The sequence below is a fragment of the Podarcis muralis genome, chromosome 12 (genome assembly GCF_964188315.1).
Source record: "Podarcis muralis chromosome 12, rPodMur119.hap1.1, whole genome shotgun sequence".
Classification (NCBI taxonomy): Eukaryota; Metazoa; Chordata; class Lepidosauria; order Squamata; family Lacertidae; genus Podarcis; species Podarcis muralis.
Genome location: NC_135666.1, coordinates 33,394,313 through 33,418,725, shown reverse-complemented (window position 1 = coordinate 33,418,725; position 24,413 = coordinate 33,394,313). Strand labels below are relative to the sequence as shown.

The 24,413-nt window shown below is 42.4% G+C and overlaps 1 protein-coding gene across 3 annotated transcripts in view; it reads right to left on the bottom strand.

Moving 5' to 3' along the window:
- BZW2 (basic leucine zipper and W2 domains 2) overlaps positions 1-24,307 on the bottom strand; it is a 44,542-nt gene extending 20,235 nt beyond the window's left edge. For 2 of the 3 annotated variants that reach the window (XR_013394811.1, XM_028751572.2), the window contains exons 1-5: positions 24,151-24,307; positions 7,112-7,176; positions 5,986-6,162; positions 4,639-4,742; positions 4,123-4,188 (exon numbers count right to left, since the gene is read on the bottom strand). Coding sequence is in view for 2 of the 3 variants with exons in the window: in XM_028751572.2 (XP_028607405.1) it covers positions 4,123-4,188; positions 4,639-4,742; positions 5,986-6,162; positions 7,112-7,176; positions 24,151-24,266 (528 nt within the window). In the remaining variant the exon portion in view is untranslated. Of the gene's footprint in view, positions 1-4,122; positions 4,189-4,638; positions 4,743-5,985; positions 6,163-7,111; positions 7,177-9,195; positions 9,272-24,150 lie in introns of those variants that run through there. The other variant, XM_028751575.2, reaches the window with a different exon arrangement.
- Positions 24,308-24,413: the final 106 nt, after the last annotated feature.

The following is a 24,413-nucleotide window of genomic DNA, read 5'->3' as shown; positions in this document are numbered from 1 at the left end:
CAGTCTCTTTCTTCCCCCTTCCTCCCATTCTGAAACCTCATCCTCCAGTGCTTCCCATACTTGGTCAGAGGGAATCAACACAATGAACGAAAATGATTTGGAACGGCATTGCAAAGTGCATGTGGCAGATTTATCAAACTGTTTAATGTGCCTTTCCATAATTGCTTACGGGTTGCAAATAAATAAATAAATAAATAAATAAATAAATAAATAAATAAATGCAGAAGCTGGAAAAACACACACGCACTTGACAAAGAGGCGAGGTAGCATGCCATTCTGTTTGCCACAAAGATGAGCAGCACGGCAGAAACAAGGCCTGTGTTTCTGGCTTCAGACCACCCTGGAGCACATTTGTAATTTCATGGGATATCATTTTCCTTTGTTCAAAAGGTGTTATTTGTCCCTTACTCAACTGTTAAGCATTGCCTGAATTAGCTTATGGGGAAAATTTCCAATTCTAATTAACCCACTTAGAAACCATCAATGTTCTGCTTCAAGTTGTTATTACCGCCAGCAACTTGAGGCACTGATTGCATTCAGAACTCTTCCCTGCCTATCACTATTACACTTTTGGTTTCCGGCGCTGTAGGGGAGGTCAGAGAACACTGGAGAGTTTCAGAATAACACTGACCTGCCACCCACAGGACTCCAATTTGTGAGCCGGTAGAAAATCACTGGTATAACTACGTGTACTACATGAAGGGAGTATGGTTTTAGGGGAAATCAGCATGCCTGATGTGCCCCAGTGCGGCACACAAACTCCTCCTTTTTTGCAGCAGGAGTATTGAGCACCTGATTAATCAAAGCACTCTTTCTATTGCTAGGATCTCACAGGGTATGATCTGAAGGTTAATGAGGCTGCCACCTTGCTAGAGCTAAAGCACGTCTGGGTCTAGCCATCAACAGTGTCTCCGAAAAAAATTATGCATCACTTGGAAAGACAGGCAAACTAATGTCAGTGTACTGGAGGAAGCAAAGATCACCAATGACTTTGTCAAAGCAATGATTCTTCAACATCAACTTTGTTGGACCAGTCATGTTGTGCGGATGCCTGATTATCGTCTTCCAACGCAACTACTCTATTCTGAACTTAAGAATGGAAAGCATAATGTTGGTGGTTAACAAAAGAGGCTTAAAGACTCCCTCAAGGCAAATCTAAAAAGAATGTAGTATAAACACCAACAATTGGGAAACACTGGCCTGCGAGCGCTCCAGTTGGAGAACAGCCTTTACCAAAGGTGTTGTGGACTTTGAAGAAGCACGAACTCAGGGGGATAAGGAGAAATGAGCTAAGAGGAAGGAACATTTGGCAAACCCTCACCGTGATCAACTCCCTCCCAGAAACCTATGTCTCCACTGTGGAAAGACATGTGGATCCAGAATTGGTCTCCACAGTTACTTATGACTTACTGTTAAAACAGTTTTAATAGAAGATAATCTTATTCAGCTATGAGGGATCACCAAAGAAGAAGAAGAAGAAAAGAAGAAGAAGAGTAGTGAGTGCCTAGATGAGATGCAGCCTTGGAACCACATGTACACCACCTTAAGTTCCATGGAAGAAGAATGAACTAGAATGCCTGAGTGGAATCTCATTTGTCTTTTGGAGAAAGGCTGCAGCTGTAGCTTAGGGGTAGGGCATGTGTTTTCCATGTAAAATATCTAAAGTTAAATCCCCAACATCTCCAGGTACAGCTGGGAGTATCTCCTGCTTCAGATCCTGAAGAGCCGGTCACTGTAGACAATACCAGAAAAGATGGACCAACATAACTTCCTATGTTACTGCAATTTCTTTGCCTAGAATAGATTTAATGGGTGCATGGAGGAAAGGGGGAGACAGTTCCTCTGAGTAAGAAGAAATCCTTGCACTGATGGAACAATCAATGAACTCTACACACTGCCTACAGTGACTGGCAATGGCTCTCCAGGGTTTCAGGAAGAAGATGGAAATGCCAGTGATTGAACCTTTTGCACACAAAGGATGTGCTCCCCTAGCAAGCTACAGCCCTTTGAAACAAACTGAAAGAAGTCCAACACCCACTAAAGGCGTTACATGTACACCTTCCAGAGCATGGCTTAACTAAGTTATTATGTTGTGAGCTTCCAGAGGCAATAACCTACTTTGCTGAATGTAAATGGAGAGATGTGGAAGTCATACCACGGAGTGAGCTACAGTGAAATAACAGAAGGAGTAGCAAGACATAAATACATGATCAAAAGGTCCACTGTGATTTGCTTAATGTCATTTGATTAATGTTGGGATAGCCCATATTTCCCTTCCTTCTGTGGATCATATTATGGCATGATCCTGGTTGCCTAGCGCTGGATCTATACATACTCTTTAAACGTTCTTAGAATGATATTTTTGTTATCGTCTAAAATGTAATGGCACCTGGTTTCTCCTTTGCTTCCTTTTCTACATGGTCCACCCATTATGTTCCATCAGCCATAAGGGTTTTTAATGCAAAATCTGTCTCCCAACTTCTCTATGCTTCAAACGTCTGGTACAACAGCTTATTTCCTAAGTTAGATGGGTCCCAGGCAAAGTTTCTCCGGTCCTTACTACAGGTCCCAAATTGTGTCCCAAATCCAATCTTATTTCTGGAAACAGGCGAATGCCCACTTTCCACCAAAGCTTGGTGGGCTGCCTTGAAATACTGGCTTAAGATCTCAGTGTTTGGCCTGCGGAAGGGATAACTTGTACACCTAACCAACGAGGAGTTTATCAGCGCATGGCTGAAAACTATGGCCAGAAAAGCCACCTCAACTGGACTGTTACCATCCCTTTTGTATCAACTGAGCTATGATACCGCCCTTGTATCCCTGAGGCAAAGGCTTTGGGACATCTCAAATAGCAACCTGTGATCCAGATCCAATGTAATCTGTGGCCCGATTGCAGATGGAAACCAATATGGGCACAACTTTCAGTTAGCCTCATATCTTAGGAATTTGTCCGTACCCACCTATTGGCATTTCTTTACCAAAGCTAGATTAAATGTATTTCCATCGGAAGTGCTAAATGGTAGACTGAGAGGCATCCCCTACCAGAATAGGCTTTGTTCTCAGGACGTCGATTGCATGAACCATAGCCTACTGCACTGTGGGCAGTATGAGCAAGCAAGGGATCATCTGATCAAACCATTACTAGCAAATTTGCTGTGAAAATCTGAAGCCTCCCATATTAAATACCTTCTGGAGGATAGGTCAAATGATATTACACCGACCGTGGCAAGAAACAAAGACCATCGTGCTCTAGGCATAGCAAAATGACTACCTCGGACTCTTTCATCTGTTGTTTGGTTGTTTTAATGGTATCTTATTCTGAAACTGTTTTGTGGGTCTATGGACTGCAATAAAGATATTTGATTTCTACATGGTCCACCCACTTATTTGACGGGGAGAGCTTTGCAGCACCCTCTGGTGTCACATTTAAAAGAACATCCTATGGCTATATGATTATCATAACCCCTTTTAAACTCATTTTTAGCATTAAAAACCATGAGTGTAGATGAGTCCTAGGTGTGGTATGCAGTGGGCACCATATGTGCACACCCTTTAATGCAGAACCTTACTTATTACTGCAGTACACAAAGCCTCAAATAAGCTCCCAGCCTGATATGTTAAAATAAACAGAGCACAGTTTGTCACAACTGTGCTAAAACACCATTAACAATCAAGAGTCCCCAGAGGATGGAGGTGGAAAGGAAAAATAGCTGCTTGAACGAGCGTAAAGTGCTTTTGTGTGCCTGAGAGTGTATGAGTCAGTATTAGTCATCACAATATTAACAGTAAAGTTAAGGTTAGGAAAGGAGAGCTGCATAACTTAAAGAGAAAATACCTTAAATATACAATTCTCATCCTATCGTGTACTAGTTCAAGGGGCCACACCACCTAATTCTGCATGAGTGCTGCTTAGAGATTTCCTCAACACATACACAACCCCAAAACACACACAGGCTTTCCATCTTGTCTTACCTAGAAAAAGTGTGTAAATACAAACCCTACCATTAAATATGAAGTCACCACCTCACAACTTAGCATCTAGTGATGCCAAAAAACAGCTACTGACTCTGAACATAATACAGGAAGACTTTAACCACCACCACGCCAAGTTGGCAATATTACCTTTTTAATTTCATCTTCAAATGCCTTTTCCAAATATTTATATCTCCTGATGAGTTTGTTGAAGACCTAAAATACAAAGATAAGCAGCCATCCTTAACATGAGAAGTAGAACCTAACTGTTCCTACAGCGTTCATAATTAATCTGTGATAAAACGGAAACAACATATAAAAATATACTTCCTATATTTAGCAAGACAAGAAAGCGTTGTTGAAAGTATGGTACAGGATACTTCTCAATCACGCATAACTTTACTCCAGAACAACAAAATGCGTTTAGGTAAATACTTTCATAATTATGCAATCCTACTGCCTCAAGCAATTTGCTACTCCAATAAAAACCATAATCTGTAGAGATGTTCAATTTTGGCAAAATGCACCAGTGGCAAATACTGCCAGAAGCAACTAATGCTGCAGCCATTTGATATTCTGGGTCTGGTAGGGAACGACAGAAACAGCTGGTGTATTATAGTACAAAGTCAACATGAGAGCTTCATCATCAAATCCAATTGGTCAAACCTGAGCATAATGTCGGAGGGCATCATGGTCTTCTTCTGCAGAAAACACACAGTGATTGGTCATCTTGGTCTTGTCATTGTCATCGATTCTTGTCCCTCCAGGAGCTGAAGAGATAGAAGCAATGTAAACTTATATCTTGGAAGTTAGAAATAAAGAGCCAGCTTTCATTCTTCATAATGTACATGCTCCACACATGGAGGCACCTAAAAAGTGAAATAAGAGTCAGCATAAAAATTTCTCAAACCTCCAGTGATGGGAATGTCTTGAACATCACATACCGTGAGGTGTCAATCCTGCTGCCTGACCCTCTCTGCCCCACCCATTGACAGTGGCACTGTACAACAATACAGATGGGGAACCTTTTTGGCTCTCAGGAGCCAAATTTGACTGTTGAGCTGAGCCACCCACCTGTCCGGCGTCTGAAAGCACAAATGATGCCAAAGTTAGGAGTCCTAACTTTGGGACTTCAAAGTGCAGCCAAACTGAAGGGGATGGTATAAAAGCCTGCTCAGTTTGACAATATTCCGTGCAAGCTCCTTCCTGATTCAGAAAGGCATTTGCATTGAAACCACTGCTAAAGCAAGGGGGAAAGGATAGCAGTGGTTTGGGTTTGGGTGTGCTAGAGAGTTCCCTGCAGTGAGCTCTCTTGAGCACCTGAACCCAGCAGGATTGGCCTCCCTTTCTATTGACAGATGTGAGGGGAAGTCAATTCTGCTTTGTGCAATGCTTCAATGCACCTAAGTTTTCTGCAAGCAAATCAGGATGAATGCTCAATAAACAGGTCCTCTGGAGGAGTCCAGTGTAGACTTTACAATCCCATATATTGACCAGCTTTCTCTAGTCATTAGGGTCCAACCTGTTGCCATTTTGTTTCAGGTAAAAGAGAACAGCACTGCTATTCTAGATACGCTCTACAGCTAACTTTAACAACACTATTTCAACCATTTTTAGGGTTGCATCCAATGCTAGTTATACTCAGAGTAGACCCATTGAATTGAATGGACTCCATGTAGCCATTAATTTCAGTGGGTGTACTCTGAATAAAACTAAGTTGAAGACCATCCTTTGAAATGAATGCACATGGCTAACTTTGGTCCATTAATTTCAGTGGGTCTACTTGAGTTGAACTTAGTTGGGCACAGCCCACAAACTTTGCCGAATTGTACCAAAAAGGTAAGAGAAACATGAAAACAAAACACAGATAACTGAAAATGAGGAAGAGGAGGATCCAGACCAAGGGGAGAGCCACAGTTGTTGAACATTAGCTGCCAGACAGATAAAACCAAGAGGGCATGTTTCCAGGATCAGCTTTGAAAGCGTTGAAAGTTTTCAGTGTGACATACATACCTAGCATGCTGCCAGCTATCAAGATGTCAAACAGAGTGTCGGCATAGCGGCGATAATCTAGCCTTGAGCCTGTAGCATCCAGAAACTTGGCTACAGCTTCCAGGTCATCACCAGCTTCATTGAGACCTTGGACAATCGTATCCCGGAAGACGGTCGGTTCAAATTTCTCTTTTTCATCTAAAACAGATAGCCAGCGCCAAATCATTTTATGAAACCTGAATGCCAGTTTCCATTTCTCAGTCATATTCAGACATTCTGTTCTACAGGTGCTCAAACAACCTTTGCTGAATTGTTCTCTTCCCACTTTGCATATGCATTGTAACATGCTACTCACTAGGTTACAGAATTTATACAATATAAAGTTGCACATGAAATATTTTATTTTCTTGTTGATTTTTCTTCTTCCCAATCACCTTTTCTTAATTGCATTTAAAGTCATCCTCTCAAGAGGAAGTTGAGGAATGGGACAATGTGTTGCAAACTGAGGTATTACTATGAATGATCTTGGCATGTTACAGTGTTGGTCCCAGAGAGCAACATACAAAATAGTTAAGCTGATTATATTTCACTGGATTGGCCTTTTGTGGTAGAAGGGTATAACAGAATCATGTTTCTTCTGTGTGATGGGAGAGTCCTTCATATATAAATAAAGTTATACATCGCAATGGTTTGGTTATTGTTATGTACACAAACCACAAGCTGGGTTTCTCCACTGATATGTCTATGAAGATGAGATCAGAAGGACTTCCATTTTCAACTAACCATGGCTTGCTGTTATCTCCAAATCTGCAACTGTGGCTAGCATTAAAGCTGGTTTATTAAAACAAGCCAGGGTTATTAGTCATGGTTTGATGTTGATTTCTTAAAAAAACAAAGCTTTCTATTAAGATAATATAGGTGACATGAATACTGCTAGAGAAAAGTCTTCCAGTACGGTGAATATGTATTATACTTTTGTTCACAGGGAGCTCAATGTATACCAACAAGTCAACTGATTCAGTCCATCTACTCTTTAATGTTAAATACTGATTTGCTAAGCAGGGGAAACAAAACACAGCAGGCAACAGTGTGCAAAATCTTCAATAAACTGCATATAACGTTCACAAAATGAAATGATCAAACCTACCCCTCTTCCTAGTTTTGAACCGTTGGCCTGTTAGCACCGGCTTCTGATGCTTATTCATAAAATTTCTGGAATACAAGTGTAGAATGTTACAGGTGTACAGTTTTAATGGAGATATTTTAAATCAAAAGGATATCAAAACCTTAGCATAATATGAACTATACAGGATAGGAACCCCCAGATGTTGCTGAACTCTCACTCCCATCAGTCCCAGCCAGAAAGGCCATGGTCAGGGATGATTGGAGTTGTAGTCCAGCAACACCTGAATGGCTGCAGGTTCCCCATCTCAGAGACAAGTGAAGGACAAATTACTGGTGACATTGATAGGTCCTGATTCGGGCAGCCATAAAAGCCACCCTTGATGCAACTTGCATGCCAAGTGATTACCACTTGATGCTATTAATTTTTGAAGGTGGCCATGTAAACTCCATACATTCCATTCAATGTGGCATAATCTTTTCTGCTGTACCACCCCAAATCCCAGTAAGCTCCAGTTTCCCACTCTCTCAATCAACTCCCTGGTTACCGCTTAACTTCCCCCTTCTCTTGTGACTCTTACATCCTGACCTTGCATCCAAACAACTTCTCCTTATCTTCCTAAAGATTTTGCCTCTTATTTATTCATTCCGGTTATTGAATCTATCACACTCCTTGTGTTTCCTGAAGATCAGAACACCCCCTTCTCAATCCTGAACTTTGCTACCAGGAATCCACCTCTATGTTCCAACATCACCATGTTTCCAAGGTGAATTTTCCAGAACAAGCCACTAGCTCCCAGGATGCTTCAGAGGAGGCCATGACCATTTATGATACTGGAATGATACTGCTTTAAATGTATACTGCAGATAGGGTCTCAGAAGAAAGAGTCCCAAGCCAGAGATTAGACTTTCCAGACGTGTTTAAGCCCTCAGTTCAGCAATAGTTCTCCAGAAGAAAACTTAGTGTGGGGAATAAACAGACCAGAACACATTAGCAAGCGTTGGAGTCCCTCTGGCTCTCTCCTGCTTCAATCTGATTCTTAGGATAAACTCCCTGGCTGCTATATTTTATGGTGTTAATGGTTTTGGGGGTTAGCAAACATCAAGAGCAGTTCCACACAACGTGAAATGGCTGCATCAAAAACAACAACACGCTGAATCACACCCATCTGAGCAAGGGTCAAGTTTTTATTTGCCTGCCCTCTGAAACCATCTCTTCTCTTTCTTGGAAACAGCACATTATTGACACAGCAAGCCTTAAAGGGTTCAGACTTTACAAAACAGGCTAATAGATAGCTCAGCTGGTGGAGCATGAGACTCTTAATCCCAGGGCAGTGAGTCTGAGCCTCACATTGGCCGAAGGAGTGCAGGGGATGAACTAGATCAGGGGTCAGCAACCTTTTTCAGCTGTGGGCCGGTCCACTGTCCCTCAGACCATGTGGTGGGCCAGACTATATTTTGAAAATAAAAATAAAAATGAAAGAATTCCTATGCCCCAGAAATAACCCAGAGATGCATTTTAAGTAAAAGGACACATTCGACTCATGTAAAAACACGTTGACCGTCCGTGGGCCGGATTGATAAGGCGATTGGGCTGCATCCGGCCCCTGGGTCTTAGGTTGCCCTGTCCGACTCCACGAGTCCATGAAATAAATAAATAAAAAATACCCTTGTGCATTAACGATGGTTGGCGCCTCTCAAAATAAACACAAGAAGCTGGCACCAAGAGCAGCCACTGAATAAACACAACAGACACCCGACTCTGCAGCAACAGAGATCTAAAAATATGCAAGGTGGATCTCCCTTCCCCACTGGGACCAAGGGAAGTCTTTATCAGACTGAGGCAACAAGGCTAATGAAGTCTGCTAGCCTTTTTCCACAGGGCTCAGAGCCTTCTAACTGTTGTGCAGACTTCTGGTCACCCTCCTGCTTCTATTAATGAGTTTTCTTTCTTTCTGAGTGGATATGGGTGGAACAGAAGCAACTCTCCTCCCCCCACTCCAGAACCCAGCCTCCAATGCACAAATAAGCCCTTTAAAAACACTGAGGTAATGGGGAGGGGCGAGTGCCAAATCCAAGCAAAAACCAAGAGGAGAAAAGCAAACTCACCACTTGTAGCGGATTTGACAAATTGCGTCCAGGAGTGTCACTCCAGAGGTTATTAGTACCAGAACAGGATCTTGTTTCTATATTTAGCTTTAAAATGCATCACACTCTAATCTGCTTTGGTCGGGGCTTTATAAGGTAGCTGTTAAAGGACGGGGTCAAGGAATACGCACGAGAGGGAGAAAGAGCAAAGGAAAGGGCAAAAGGCAGCAACTGCTAGTCAGAAACATTTCAGGCGCGTCAGGTCAGACACTGCAGGTCTGCATGTAAAGAGAAGAATGCAATCCCCTATGCCAGAATGTGGCAAACAATAAAAACAACAGCCAAAATAACAGAACAGAGAAACCCATGGCACTAATTGTGACAGGATGGAATGAGTAAACCTCTCATTTCTGGTTAGAGTAGTCTACCCAGTCAATATTTTGGAGTGTAAAGGAGGAAAAAAGAGCTCCCCTAGGGTAAGGGCGGGAAACCTTCTCAGCCTGAGGGCCACTTTCTGGGGGCCACACATCAGTAGGGTCAAAGACAAAACTGGGTAGAGCAATAGATGCAATTATTACCTTTGCGGAGTAGGCTGGTTTCTGCACAAACCAATTTATATTCTTTGTCTAAGGAAGCAAGGAGCATTATCAGTGTCTAATGACACATTCCAGCCAAGCATAAACACTCAGGAATGGTGCAAAGCAGGAGCCAGGAGTGAGTGTGACCTGGGAAAAGTCCTGAGGGCCATATAGATAGCCATGGAGAGCCACATTCACCCCCAGTTCCCCACCCCTGCCCTAAGGAAGTACATTTGTTTATTTCCTTACATTTATACCCCACCTTTCTTCCACTATGGACCTCAAGGTGGTATAGAAGTGGTTCCTTCCCAGGCAGTTACCCATCTGGGAGATGACCAGGCCTACTTAGCAGCAACTAGATGGTGACCCTGTGTCTCTTTACAGGCCACATCCTGAGCCCACACACAACTAGACCTCACACAGTCACAGGTGAATTTGCGTGTCATGGACTTAAAACTGGGCAGATCCAGATTTAAATCCTCACTCAGCCATGAAACTTGCTGCGTGACCTTGGGTTTGGAACAATAATCCCTTTCAGATTTTGTGGGGATTAAGTGAAGGGGACTGGGGAGATACAACAAACCTCAACCTAGCCCAAGCTGCTAGGAGGAAAGGCAGGTGAAAAGCAGGTGTAAATACACCCCTAAGGAGGAGTCTTTAGCCCAGTCTTAAAAAATCTAAAGGGACACAGGTGGCGCTGTGGTCTAAACCACTGAGCCTAGGGCTTGCTGATCGAAAGGTCAGCAGTTTGAATCCCCGTGACGGGGGTGAGGTCCCGTTGCTCGGTCCCTGCTCCTGCCAACCTAGCAGTTCGAAAGCACGTCACAGTGAAAGTAGATAAATAGGTACCACTCCGGAAGGAAGGTAAATAGTGTTTCTGTGCACTGCTCTGGTTTGCCAGAAGCGGCTTAGTCATGCTGGCCACACGACCTGGAAAAACTGTCTGAGGACAAACGTCGGCTCCCCAGTAAAGCGAGATGAACGCCGCAACCCCAGAGTTGTTCGTGACTGGACCTAACGGTCAGGGGTCCCTTTACCATTCTAAATCTAAGCAGCTGTGAGGCTTGGAGGAGGATGGCAGTGAAATCAACAGCATTGCCTTAAGGCTTTGCATACTTCTGATCACCCAACACATGGCTGACAAGGAATCACAATGGCTACTGGCCTAGGTGAAAGGGCAGGGGAATGATGCAAAACTATGATTTTCTAACCTTTTACTTTAAGGAGTATTTCCCACATTCACTTGTCTGCCATGGAGCTCTTCAGCATCTCCTGTGCCCCCTCTGCATGTTGCAAACAATTGCAATCCATGTTCCAGGTGTTTACTCAGTTATGGATGGTACGCACCGATATCATCCCATTGCAGGGGAATGTTGCCCACCACTAAGCTGTTCTTCAGGCAGCTTGTCCACATTTAATAATCTGCTTGGTGAGAAACTCTGATAAGCATACAGTAAATCCCTGAGTTCTCTGAAACACAGCTAGAAAGTCACCTATGTAGGATAATACCTCGGGAGGCAGGAGGTATGTGAGAGTCTCAAAATATGGTTGAATTAGGCTGCAAACCCTAATCCCACTCATCTTGAAGAAAGCCCAATTAAACACAGAAAGACTTCCCTCTGAGGAAACACGAACAGCAAATTCCTATTGCTCTGCGATTTTATATCTACACTGCATCATACATTGAACTTCCTTCAGACGATGATTTGAGTTTCTGAAAGCCAAAACTGCAATTATGGTAACCCTTATCTGCTTTTTTCAGAAAGCATACACCTTCCAAAATGTCAGACCATGCAACCCCAAACAGGTTGTTTTTGTGCAAGAGGCAACATTTTTTGAATGCCAAACAGAAGCAGAGTGGCAGTCGTTCAAAAACAAAACAAAACAAGGCATGGACAGAGGGGTAGAGAGAAGGGTAATTCTGTTTACATGCTGGAGTATGACTTAATCAAAGCATGGATGAAGAAGAAAAGTGGATGATTAAAAGAGAGAGAAGCGGGGAGGGGGAAGCAGAAGGCACTGAATCAAAACTGCCTCCAACAAAAGCAGAGTCCAGAAGACTCTTAACTGCCTTACAGAGTTGTGTAACAGAACTGGAGGCTAATAAGAATGGTACTTTGATATCTTGGCTATTTTATTTCATTGCAGCTGGCATGCAGTTAACGTTGTCACAGTTCCTTCAAAACAAAATGGCAAAGCTAACCTCCAGCTGCATCCCACTACCCTCCAATAATGTTGATTTCCTATTTATATAAGCTTAAGTTTGACAATTTTCAATGAGTTAGCCTCATCTAAAATTCCCATGCAAAGAGGTGTTAATATACCATATGAACACAATATATGGTAAGGACACGCAGTGAAAAGAGTTGAAAGCCTAACCATCTCAAACGATCAGATTGTTCATGGCAGCTGCTCCATGAGCAGCGGAAGTAGTAAAGCAGAAATGGGTAAAGCAGAAAAGCAGCAGGATAACAGAGGGCTGTGCAGGGATGACTGACATCTCAGCCTGGACTAGGGATGTAAGATTTCCATTCTGACATACGGTATATTCGTCACAGTCTGTGCCATTTCCGTTCTGCCACAGTTTGGCTTCCAACCAATACTACATTAATCATTCTACTGGCCACTATTTAATATAAGTTCCAACACCAATTTACATAACTTACATTCATTTCAATGTAAAGGAAATTTCAGGACAATGTGAAAAGTGTCCATTCATTGTCATTTCTGGACTTAAGAAAAACAGCAATGATGCAAGAAAATGACAGCAAGCAATGACAGCAATGACAGCAAGAAAAACCAATCACATTTGGTTGACTGATTTCCATTCCCATCATCATCGTCATCGTCATTATTATTATTATTATTATTATTATTATTATCATCATCATCCACTCATCTGACTGGGTTGCCCCAGCCACTCTGGGCAGCTCCCAACAAAATCTTAAAAACATAATGAAACACCAACCATTAAAAACTTCCCTGAACATGCAGACTGCAGCAAATTCCCACTTGTTTTTCCATTTTTGTCAGAATTCTCTGATATCCCTAGCCTGGACCACATGATGGCAGAGCAGTGGGAAATTATCCTCTCTGTTTTCTGCTGCCATAGAGCCTGCAGTGCAGGCGGGGCCTGTACCAAAAGGCATGGCATTGATCAATGCTATCTTCACTCTCATTGTACACTGATTGATTTGATGCCATCAAAATGCAGAGCCGGCAGTGCTAGAGCCAGTAGCACACGTAAACTTGCTGTCCGCATGCCAGCCGATGGAGCGGAGGATCACCCTGGAGCAGCATCTTCAGAGCAGGGCACAGAAACGAACATTTTGCGATCATGTTTCCTCTTTGCGAGAGAAATGCTCTTACATTATAAAGCAAAAGCGCAAGGCCTTGATTAGTCATTATTCGGCACCCAGCCTCTTGCTGTGGAACAAAAGGATTATGTGCATACTGTTATGTGCTGTAAAACCTACATGTGAACAGAGATGAATGTGTGAAGCTCATCCCACATCACCATCACCACCAACTCATGGAAAGCAAAGTTCTGAAGCAGGGAGCCTTATCTACAAAGTGTGACTCACCCTATAATATAGAATCCTAATTATTAAGCTCTCTAATTCAGAACTTTGCCGACTACAGGTTACTGGAGATGGAGATTGGGCAGCGATCATGCAGCACATTCATTCCAGCTCAGATGCAGGTTTTACAACACAAGAGAAAGCCCGCAGAGTCCAACAATATTGCAACAAATTGGCTTCTTAAGAGCTTATTCCATGGCCCACTGGGGAGCGACTACAAAAAGTGGGGGCTGTGTACACACCATGCATTTAAAGAACATTTTTTTACCCCAAAGTATCTTGGGAACTATAGATTATTATTATTTTATAATACTTTTTATTAATTTTTAATTATAATTCAATGATAGCCTCATTATAACAATACCCATTTAAAATAAAATTATTATTATCAATCATTCAAATACCAAATTATATAATTTAGTGGGGGCCCACGTGCTATAATTGATGCTTTTCTTTATTTCTGCATTCCAGAATCTTGCTGATTTCAATTACATTCCAGTCATAATAATAATCCCTTATATAACAGCTGCAATATTCAAAACTTCAATTCATGTTGACACATTAAATGATTTATAGAACTACAAGCGAGGATCTCAAAGTATATCCTTGTTCTTCCTGTGTGTGACATTTATTCTGTCTGTGATGTTTCTTCCCGTCCTTGTAAAGTGTTATGTCTATCTTTTCCCAGTTGTTGCTGTTATCCATCATGCCTTGAGCGGAGATGATATCCCATTGTTTTTCTAGAAATTTCTCCCTCACTCAGTCCTGTGCTTCATTGTTTTTGCAACTTTGACAACAACTGCAAAAGTCACTATACACCAGTAAATAACCTGTTTTCGCCATTTTTCCTCGCAGCCTAGGAAGAAGAGCAGTCTGTCAAACTGTAGATTGTTAAGAATTCTGGGAATTGCAGCTCTGTTGAGCAAAAACTACAATTCCCAAGATTCTTGAGGGGGTGTGTGCTTTAGGCATAAGGTTTGTATGCAGTCAGAGATAAAGAGATGCTTTGCAGGATGCAGACCCAGCCGGTTCTGAAAAGCTGTTACTTCATTGTGCAACAAAGTGAAAGAACATCCAAAGTTAGACACAAACTAAATTTGTAAGTGGGAAAACAAGCGTACGTGCATCACTCAAGTTTGGAAAAAGAAAAGTGCTGTAAAGTGTTGACAGGATGAAAGGATGCATCTGGAATGAGATGGAAGAGCAGCAGCTTCTTGTGAAATCCCCATCAAATGCTGCTAGGGCATATATGGAATTTGTGTCTCATCCTTGCTGCAGATGGATAGAGAAATAAGTCGCCACAGTACAAGAACAGAAGAGAACAGAGGAAGTCACCTATGCTGCCCAAGTATGACTGACAGCTAGCAACCCATGAATGCACACACAGACCGAAATATCTGAAACTGGTGCATAGGGCTGCTCTTCCCATTCAGAAAAAACACACCATGTGGTAATATCCTTCAATGACAGTATCACTTCAGAATGTAGGAGGTGTTAAGGATTGCACATTTCTTATGGACTTTTTGCATGAAAGAGAAAATGGTCTTGTAATATCTGGATTTGAAGATTGAAAAAAATACTGGTTTATAGACGATAGAATGGTTGGATCTTGAGGAATGAATAGCATATACAGCTGCAGTGTAGAGAACCAGAAGTTCTTTTATTTCCTTCATCTTTAGTTTTTTCCCTTTTTCCTCGCTTTCTCTTTTTTAGGCTTCTCCTTTCTGTGCCTTTTCTTCCTTCTGGCTTTGTTCTCTTATAGACTAAGTAGCTGTTTTATCGAAATATTGTAAAAAGATACTTTGTGTGTTTTTGTATCTCTTTGAATTAGTATCAAGAATTGTTTTTTAAACAGAATATAGGAGGAGCTGTATGACTGAAGCCTGTAGAAAGCCAGTATGCCAGACAGTGATGAATTGTAGCCCTGAGGTGAGTAACTCAGGGGCCAAATACATCCCTCCAGGCCTCGCTCTTGGCCCCTGAGACTCTTCTCAGGTCCCAGTGTTTGTGGACTCTCCTTCACAACCCCAAATGCCTCTGCCTTACTGGAACGCATCCTTGAACAGTGATAAAGTCTCTTTATTTGCCTCAATGGGGAGGGTAATCTGTGTGTAGAGTGTTCTGACCAAAATGTAGCCTATGTGCAAAAGTAAGCTGCAGATCTACTGCCTGCTATTGCCTATGCCCCACCTGTTAGCAGAATGTGGCCCCCAGAATGCTGTCTGTGGTGGAATGTGGCTCTGTGGTTGGAAAAGGTTCCCCAACCCTGCTCTAACCTATCCTTCCTTTGAATGTGCCAGTTCTTTAAAACAACAACACCCAAAATAAAGCTCACCCCTAGCTCTCCTTTCAAACAACGAAGCCTGAATCTATATGCTATATTTCTCCACTCGGTGTTTATCTTTCTGCCATAACTTTCTGAACATGTCATACTCCTGACTCCAACCACAAAATTAAACACATGAGAAAATATGAACGCCTGCTGTTGCAACCACCTTTGGCTTTTGGGTGGACAAGTTGCTTCCCAGTCACACCTACAGTAAAATCCCATATTTCCCAATTATTTTCTCTCGGAAACCATCGCTTCTCTGTCAGGAAAGATGAAAACACAGCTTCAAAACAAAGCCAGGAGGTCCCTTCCCCATTCTCCATGTCTAGAGAGAAAATTCTAGTGTGACAAATGAACCAAGGAAGTCCCCAAAACAGCTTGAAAATAAACTAAAAAGTCCCTTCTTCATTGTTTGGGGAAGGGACTTTGGAGCTATTCTGAAGCTGGTCTTGGATCTTCTCCAAAATGGAGTGGGATTCACAAAGTACCGTATTTTTTGCTCTATAAGACTCACTTTTTCCCTCCTAAAAAGTAAGGGAAAATGTGTGTGCATCTTATGGAGCGAATGCAGGCTGCCCAGCTATCCCAGAAGCCAAAACAGCAAGAGGGATCACTGCTTTCGCTGCGCACCAATCCCTTTTGTTGTTCTGGCTTCTGAGATTCAGAATATTTTTTTTCTTGTTTTCCTCCTCCAAAAACTAGGGGCGTCTTATGGTCTGGTGCGTCTTATAGAGCAAAAAATATGGTAATTGCTTTGAATGGTGCCAGCATTTTGCTTCATAATGTTGAAAGAAAGAAAGAAAGAAAGAAAGAAAGAAAGAAAGAAAGAAAGAAAGAAAGAAAGAAAGAAAGCTCAGAGTCTGGGCCCTTCTCTCATGAAGCTTGTCAGTTACCTGGTTTTGGACTCAAAAGAAGCAGCAGCCAACCCCACAATTTTCTCGTGTGTGCAATTTATTTATGTTTCACGGGGCCTGCTCAAGAGAAGTTCCCAGCAGATTGTTGCCTAGAGAGCACAAAAAAGCTCTCACTCATTACTGAAGCATCTTACTCCCCCATATAGCTATAACCTCATTTTTTCACCATTGTAAAGAAAGGGTAGACATGTCACAAATGGAGTATCTGTGAAGTGAGGCATGTTGAGAGCACTCAGTAATTTCATTGACATGGTTACCCCTAAAACACATAGTCAAAAAATAGTGGATAATTAAAGGCCCAGAGAAACCCATCTTTTGCGGATATGTCAGCCTGCTGTTCTTCAGGCAGTTATTGATGCCACTCCAACTCAATACACTTTGCTAATAAGCAAGCTATTTTGTGAGCGTTGCTGACAAACTGATGCTCAATCTCTCAGGAACTCCAAAGAAACAGATAAGACAGGGAGCGAGGGGAAATAATGGAAGAATTCAGCTGGCTCAGGAACTTGACAACCTGAAATTTTGCAAGTGGATTAGCAAACGTTAAGTGTGTGTGTGCGCACTGTGGGGTAGTAGAAAGCATTAAGGGAAAGGCCATAGCTCAGTGATACAGCACATGATTTAATGCCAAAGATTGTGGGTTCAGTTCCCAGCATCTCCAGGGAAGAATAGGAAACATTTTTCTCTGAAACCCTGAGAGCCGGTTAGTGTAGACTGGGAGTAGGGCATGCTTCTCAACCTGAGGCCACACGCCAGTGTTGCTGGAGGCGAAAGTGAGCTTGGCCAGTGGCATAAGTGGAGGAAAAGGATACAGGTGGCACTGTGGTCTAAACCCCTGAGCCTCTTGGGCTTGCTGATCAGAAGGTTGGAGGTTCGAATCCCTGCGACGGGGTGAGTTCCCGTTGCTCTGTCCCAGCTCTTGCCAACCTAGCAATTCGAAAGCACGTCAGTGCAAGCAGATAAATAGGTACTGCTGTGGTGGGAAAGTAAACGGCATTTCCATGCACTCTGGTTTCCGTCAGTGTTCCATTGCACTAGAAGCGGAGCCAAAAACACATAAGAAGTTCATGGTGAGGGGTGCGGCCTGGGAGGAAGAAATGTCACCAACTGAGAGAAGTTTACAATTCTGCAAGCAACACAGATATATTTATTGTTTTCCTTTGCCGTGCCTTTGGCTTCTTGAGATTATTTTATCATGCTCAACCTAGGATTTTTTTAAAATGAAAGTATTTGAAGAAACCTATTCATGGGCTAAGCTGACAGCATAATGCTCATATTAGGATCAGACATGTTTAACTTCTGGCTAAAAAGAAAATTTTGAATTCATTCAGTGTTCTTGCTGTTTAAAGCTTCTGGGTTGGGTTTTGTTTTGGGTTTGGTTTTTTTTGAGATTTAAGGTTTGAAATGTAGTAAAAACATATCCAGCCCTGTACATAAGCACCACGCTTCATAAAAATTGTAGATTGATGGCTTTTTTAAAAAAAATGCAGCTCCTTTGCACATCTTGAACTAGGGATCCTTTGACATGTTCTCCCTGCTCCTCTCCAAAATGTCACATTTCATGTGCTTCCCCACCATGTCTACCATTCCTCAGCAATACCTTATCATTATGCTCTATGTTGCACAATTCTGGACAGGAAAATGTGTCCCAAGTTGGTTAGCAGAAGAGCAATTAAGGGCAGACTGAACCAGCTGACAAATCTTAGGACCTAAGTAAGAAGAGACCAGTTAGATCAGGCCAAGGGTGTGTCTAATTCAGAATTTTGTCCTCATAACAAAATTCGCATGGGAAGCCAACAAGCAGAACACAAGGGCAACAGTAATTTTCCTACATATGATTTCCAGCAACTGGTATTTAGAAGAATGTAAAACATAAATCATCATGGCTAGTAGCCACTGACAGACTTATTATCCATGAATTTAACTAACCCCCTTTAAAAGCCATCTAAGCTGATGGCCATATTGTGATAGAGAATGTCATAGTTTCCACCTTCTCCCTATCCGCTTAAAGTTAAGGTAACAAAGAAATGGAAGTCCAAGAAGCGTAAAGCATTGCAGTCACTTTACAATTGACATTTTCCCTACATGGGGGTGTTTATGTGTGCATTAGTTACCTAAAGTGTATGTGCAATTTTGAAAGGAATCTAGGGGTGGATGGAAGACTTTCTATACCAATGGGGGATGAACTTTGCCTAAAGAATTACAATACCCTAGCACAAGATAGCCCAGTCAGTAGAGCATGAGGCTCTTAATCTCATGGCCACTTCCAACTCTACAATTCTGTGATTCTATAGAAGACTGATGAAATGCCTTAGGCTAGGAATGCCTGGGAATATACTTCAATTGCCATGGTTTGGATGTCCCATTAAAAACATTTTTAACATCATGACAAAATAAAGAAGAGACTAAAAACACTAGGTTCTATCCAGTCCCAGTTACACTCTGAGTAGACCCATTGAAATTAATAGGTACGACTAACTTGGGTCCATGAATTTCATTGGATCTATCCTTGAGTAAATTTAGTTGCATACAGCCTAGTCACTTTGCGGGAGATGAGCGTGATTTTGGAAAAGAAACAAGGTTCAGACCAGAACACCTCTTCAGTGACCAATTAGCTTTCCTTGGGCTGCACAAGAATCTCTCTACCTGTACAGTGTTTATTCTTTCAAACTCATCTAATAAACATGGAATCAAGTGTTCCTATTTTTCTAAAAATGTGATCAAAGATATAAATAGTTTCCCCATCTCTCTTTAGAGGCACATAGCAGAAGAATAAATGTGGTAGGCACTAATGTACATATTTTTCTTCTTACAGACTGAATTAACATCCTACACAGGTCATGTTGATATTGCTGAAAAAAGACAGCTTAATGTAAATAGAAACCTACAATCTTATCCTTAAATATTCAGTGGCACTTGCTTGTTTTTGCATTTTCAGAAGAAACCACAGGAAGAATTGAAGCTATGTCAAATCAGAGAGTCACACAACAGGAAAAAGGCTGCAACCATAGACATTGATTTATTTATTTTTCTGCAATGGGGGGGGGGAGTACATTCCATTTAGTTATATATATAACACAAGGGGAGGAGGTAGGGTGATGGAAAACATTCTCAGGATACAGTGGGGTGAGGGGGAGCTATTGCTTTACAACTTAAGTTGCTTGTTCTAAATCAAACACTTTAGACCAGTCCATAGACTAGCAATCTGCCCTGCACTGCTTAACATACACTGTAATTACTTGTTCATTAACAAATTGAGACAAAAACCATAAAGCACTGAAAACTGTCAGAAGAAAAATAAGTGATTCAGAAATGCTACATGCACCCAAAAATGGAAGGATGAAGGAATCCCAACGAAAGAAGAATGGATACAAAAACTTATGGACTATGCAAAAATGGCGAAACTTACCGGAAGAATAAGAAATGAGGATAACAATTTTTTTACAAAAGGAATGGAAATGGTATATTGAATATTTACAAACAAGTTGCAAACAGATAAAAACATCAGCAGGACTACTGTAATAACCTGCAGTTTTAAAAATATAGATACATAAAAATAGATGAATAAAAGAATGATTTAATATAACTTGGGATATGCAGGGAATGAGGATAAAAAAATTAATGCACAGCAGAAAGAGGAAAGAAGTCGTGTTGAAATGTTTGATTTACTGTTAAACTACTAGCAAAATGTATAATAAATGAAAATCATAAAATTATTTTAATTCTTTTTAAGAAAAAGAATTGCTCCATGCATGTAATAACTACAAAATCTATTACCTTGCCAGCCTAAAGATTTTGCTACTTTAAACCACAGCAAACAATATGCACAAGCAAGAGAGATGCCCACAGCTTTGAATGACTTTTAATATCCGTTACTGGCTGCATTCACATATCCCAGTCAAGCTAATAGTTTTCCATAGATGTGCAGATCACTCCTACCTGCTAGGGGGCAGAAGTTACAGGCCACAATCTGTGGCTTAGTGTTCTATCCAAACCAGGAATCATGGTTTGATTCACGCCAAACAAGCCATTATCTAAAGCCACTGTTTATTCTTAGCTTACCAATTGTGGTTTGGCTGGAGTGAGACAAACCAGGATCCTTGTGCAGACATAAACATAAGGCCAAGGTGTGTGAATTGTTGCTTTCACTCATTAGTGGGGATTCATAGTGAACCATTAACCATGGCATGTGATGACTGGGTTGATGATCAAATGTCAACATGAAGGAGCACATCTAATTACAAGTATTGCCAGTGTGTGCCATAGGCATAATGGAATCAAGAGATATAAAGCACATTTAGCAACCATCTGCAAGTGGGAGAGGAGACCTATCTCTTAAAGGTCGAGCAATAATCACAACAAAAGTTCTAATTAGTTATAATACACCTGAACTACTGTTTCAATTATTTTCCAGTCAAACTGCAGTTGCTTAAGTTAGGTTTTATTGTGAACATAGTGATGACATTTTGCTTTTTATAAAGCATCCCAGAAGGTCATTTCCCCACGGAAATAATGTTTGTAAATTGTGGGTGAATTCGCAGAAACCAGAAAGCCATAAAGAGGGGTTTTTCCATTTTGCCTCAACAATGTAAATAATTCAGAGTTGTCATCCAGGTACAAGCTATGCTAATTAATTGCGCCATGGAATCTGAAATTATTTTTTTTAACCGACTTTGGCACTGAGTTACTACAAAAATGTCAAGCTGCAGTAACTTTACTATATTATTTTTCCTCTTAAAAAAAGTCCTTTATAAATCTTATATAATAAATTAACATTCTGTCTTGTTCATACATAGAAGGAAGACATGCAAACTTACATACACTTCAACAGCTGCATCATTTCCAGTTAAAGGACTGAAAACTATACATTTTGCACAAAGTTTGCATGACATACTACATCAAAGAGTCTTTAAAGCACAGCAGGGATGCGAGTGGTGCTGTGGTCTAAACCCCGTTGCTCTGTCCCAGCTCCTGCCAACTTCACAGTTCGAAAGCACGCCAGTGCAAGTAGATAAATAGGTACCACTGCGGCAGGAAGGTAAACGGCGTTTCCGTGCACTCTGGTTTCCATTGTGCCAGAAGCAGTTTAGTCCTGCTGGCCACATGACCCGGAAAGCTGTCTGTGGACAAACGCCGGCTCCCTTCGCCTGAAAGTGAGATGAGCACTGGAACCCCAAAGTTGCCTTTGACTGGACTTAACCATCCAGGGGTCCTTTACCTTTTACCTTAAAGCACAGCATATCTAAGGGAGTGGGAAATAAAAATATATGGCCCTGAGTATCTGAAAGTATGATGACAGAATGGGTTGTACTATTTTACAACTCACATTTTCAATAATACTATACACAAAATTCCCAACTAGTGGAAATTTTACAGAGTAGGAAGGGGGCTGAATTAAAACTTTCCATTCTGCTGCATTATTGGATTTTTTAAAGAGGGGTGTGTGTGTTTTACTGCCAGTGAGGTTTTACACTGGAATCATTCAAAAAGAGCACCTCCTGCATTCACTCCTATGGCCCATCATCCTATTCTGCTGCATGTGTACTGTAGACTAACCACACTTTCTGGTTCCATGCTCAGAAATCACAAACACTGCCTGATATCACACCCTACCTTTAAGCATTGAAAGAAGAGGGGAAACACCATTGTTCATCCCATTCTGGCCTCTGAGAAAGTAAACATGATTATTCCAAGTGTGCATGCACACGAAAGCTCATACCAATAACAAACTTAGTTGGTCTCTAAGGTGCTACTGGATGGAATTTTTTTTATTTTGTTTTGACTACGGCAGACCAACATGGCTACCTACCTGTAACTATGATTATTCCAATTGAAGAACTCTTAGCAGGGGCTAAATCCCCATGGAACACAACTGGACTTCTTGCTCAGTAAGCAGTAGTTCAAGATCTAAACATTATTTAAATCAATTTGCCTACCAAAAATAGTATTATGCAGGAGGTGTATTAATTTACAACTCAAGCATGCCAAGCAGAAATTCCCTTAATCCTCAACTGAAAAAAGAGCAGCAAAAGGCTCTTAACTTATAAATTCAATGTACTGTAATTCATTTAGGCTGCAGGCTGCAAAACTACCCAATCCTAAAAACTAATCTCCAAGAAATCCACGGGGCTAAGAAAGACTAGTGACTTGTATCCAGCGGATAAAACAAGTATTTAAAATGATATTTCCTGCTTTTACGCAACTCCCTCCCACCCTTTTTTTTAAAGTGGAAGAAGAAAATCTGAACTCCCTCAAAGAACTCAGATCTCCAATTTAATGCGTAAACAGAAAGTAAACAGCTGAGCGATGTCTAGACTTTTCCTTCCTCCAAGAGGCTTACAAAACACCTGTAACCACTAGGATGACTAAATAATGAATCTCAGCCAACTTTTGAAGCACACCTTCGTTTTAAAAGCCTGAAAATTAAGACATCGCTGTCCAGATTTCATAAGAATCTCTCTCTTTTTTTAAGGGAAACGTTTCCAGCGCCATCCTATGCACCAAAAGCAAGTCCCATTCAGTTTCATGGAGCTTACTCCCCGGAGAATGGGTATGGGATTGCAGCCTCAACCTGACACTGGGTTGGCTCCCCACATGCAGCCAGGCGGGCTGGTGGCACCACGCAGGTTAAGGTCTCTGGAGTGCCAATGGCGCCTCGGTAATAAAACTGCGCACAAGGCAGCACCGTCCCCTCTTCCTCGCACACACAGATTTGTTGCACGGCTCCGGAGCGAAGCAACCACCGCGTCCTCCCCACCGCAGCCAGCGCCCAGTGAGTCTGTTGCAGCCCCACCACCACCACCTCACCAAAGCCAGAAAGGCTCTATAAGGGACCAAAGGCAACTCCTTCCTTCTAAGCTTGTTTGCACCCAGCAGAACAGACTCCCGCCAAGGATGCAGAAAGGAGAAGGCAATACGTCTGAACCCTCCCATACACGACACGTTTCTTCGCATGCAGCAGCCACTGCCGAGCACCGGCCGAAGCAACCAGGAAGCAATTCGCGGCCAGAATGATAAAATCATAGGGACCACGAGGGTCATCCAGCCCAACCGCGGCACCCCCAACTACAATGCAGGAATCTTTTGCCCAGCGTGGGATTCGAACCCACAACCCTGAGCTGAAGGGTCTCGTGCTCCACGGACTGAGCTATCCCTCCAGCATCCCCCTCTCCTAGAGGCGCTCAATCCATCCCGGCTTGTTGTTTTTCTCCCCCTACCCCATATAAATGACAGCTTCCCCCACCCGCAACACCGACCCCCGAGTTGTCTCGTGTCACCTTGCGAAAGGAAGACACGCAACCTCGAAGTTCACCGCGGAAAAAGGAAAGCGGAGCCTCCCAGCCTGCTGAACTCCCTGCTTTTCCGGCGTCAGCAGCAGGCAATTGAGGAGCAGCGCCCCTCTCTCCCCCTGACTTTTGCAGGAGAGGGTCGTGCAGGCGCGCTTCTGCCTCTTTTGTGCATTTCGCGGACACTCCCCAGCTATTGTCTCCCTTCCTCCTGGACCCGCACCCTCTTTCCCATCCCCCCCCCCGACCTCGGCGCCTGCCCCTCTCCCCGCACTGCCAGGCTTTTACCTCTCTGGGGGAAGTGGCTCTTGTCTAAGGAGAAGAAGCAAAGAGACAACAGCGGCAGCAGCGCCTCCGCCACAAGCAGCAGCCACAGACAATGGAGAAGTGAAGGACGGACACATTAACACACACACACACGCAGAGCGCCGGCTCAGGCCCCGCCTCCTTCCCCGCCCGGCCGCACCATTTTACCAGTGGGGGGGTGTGGAAATAAAAGTAAAGGAAATTGTGCATATCCAGTTGGGCATTCTCCTGTCCACACGCGTTCC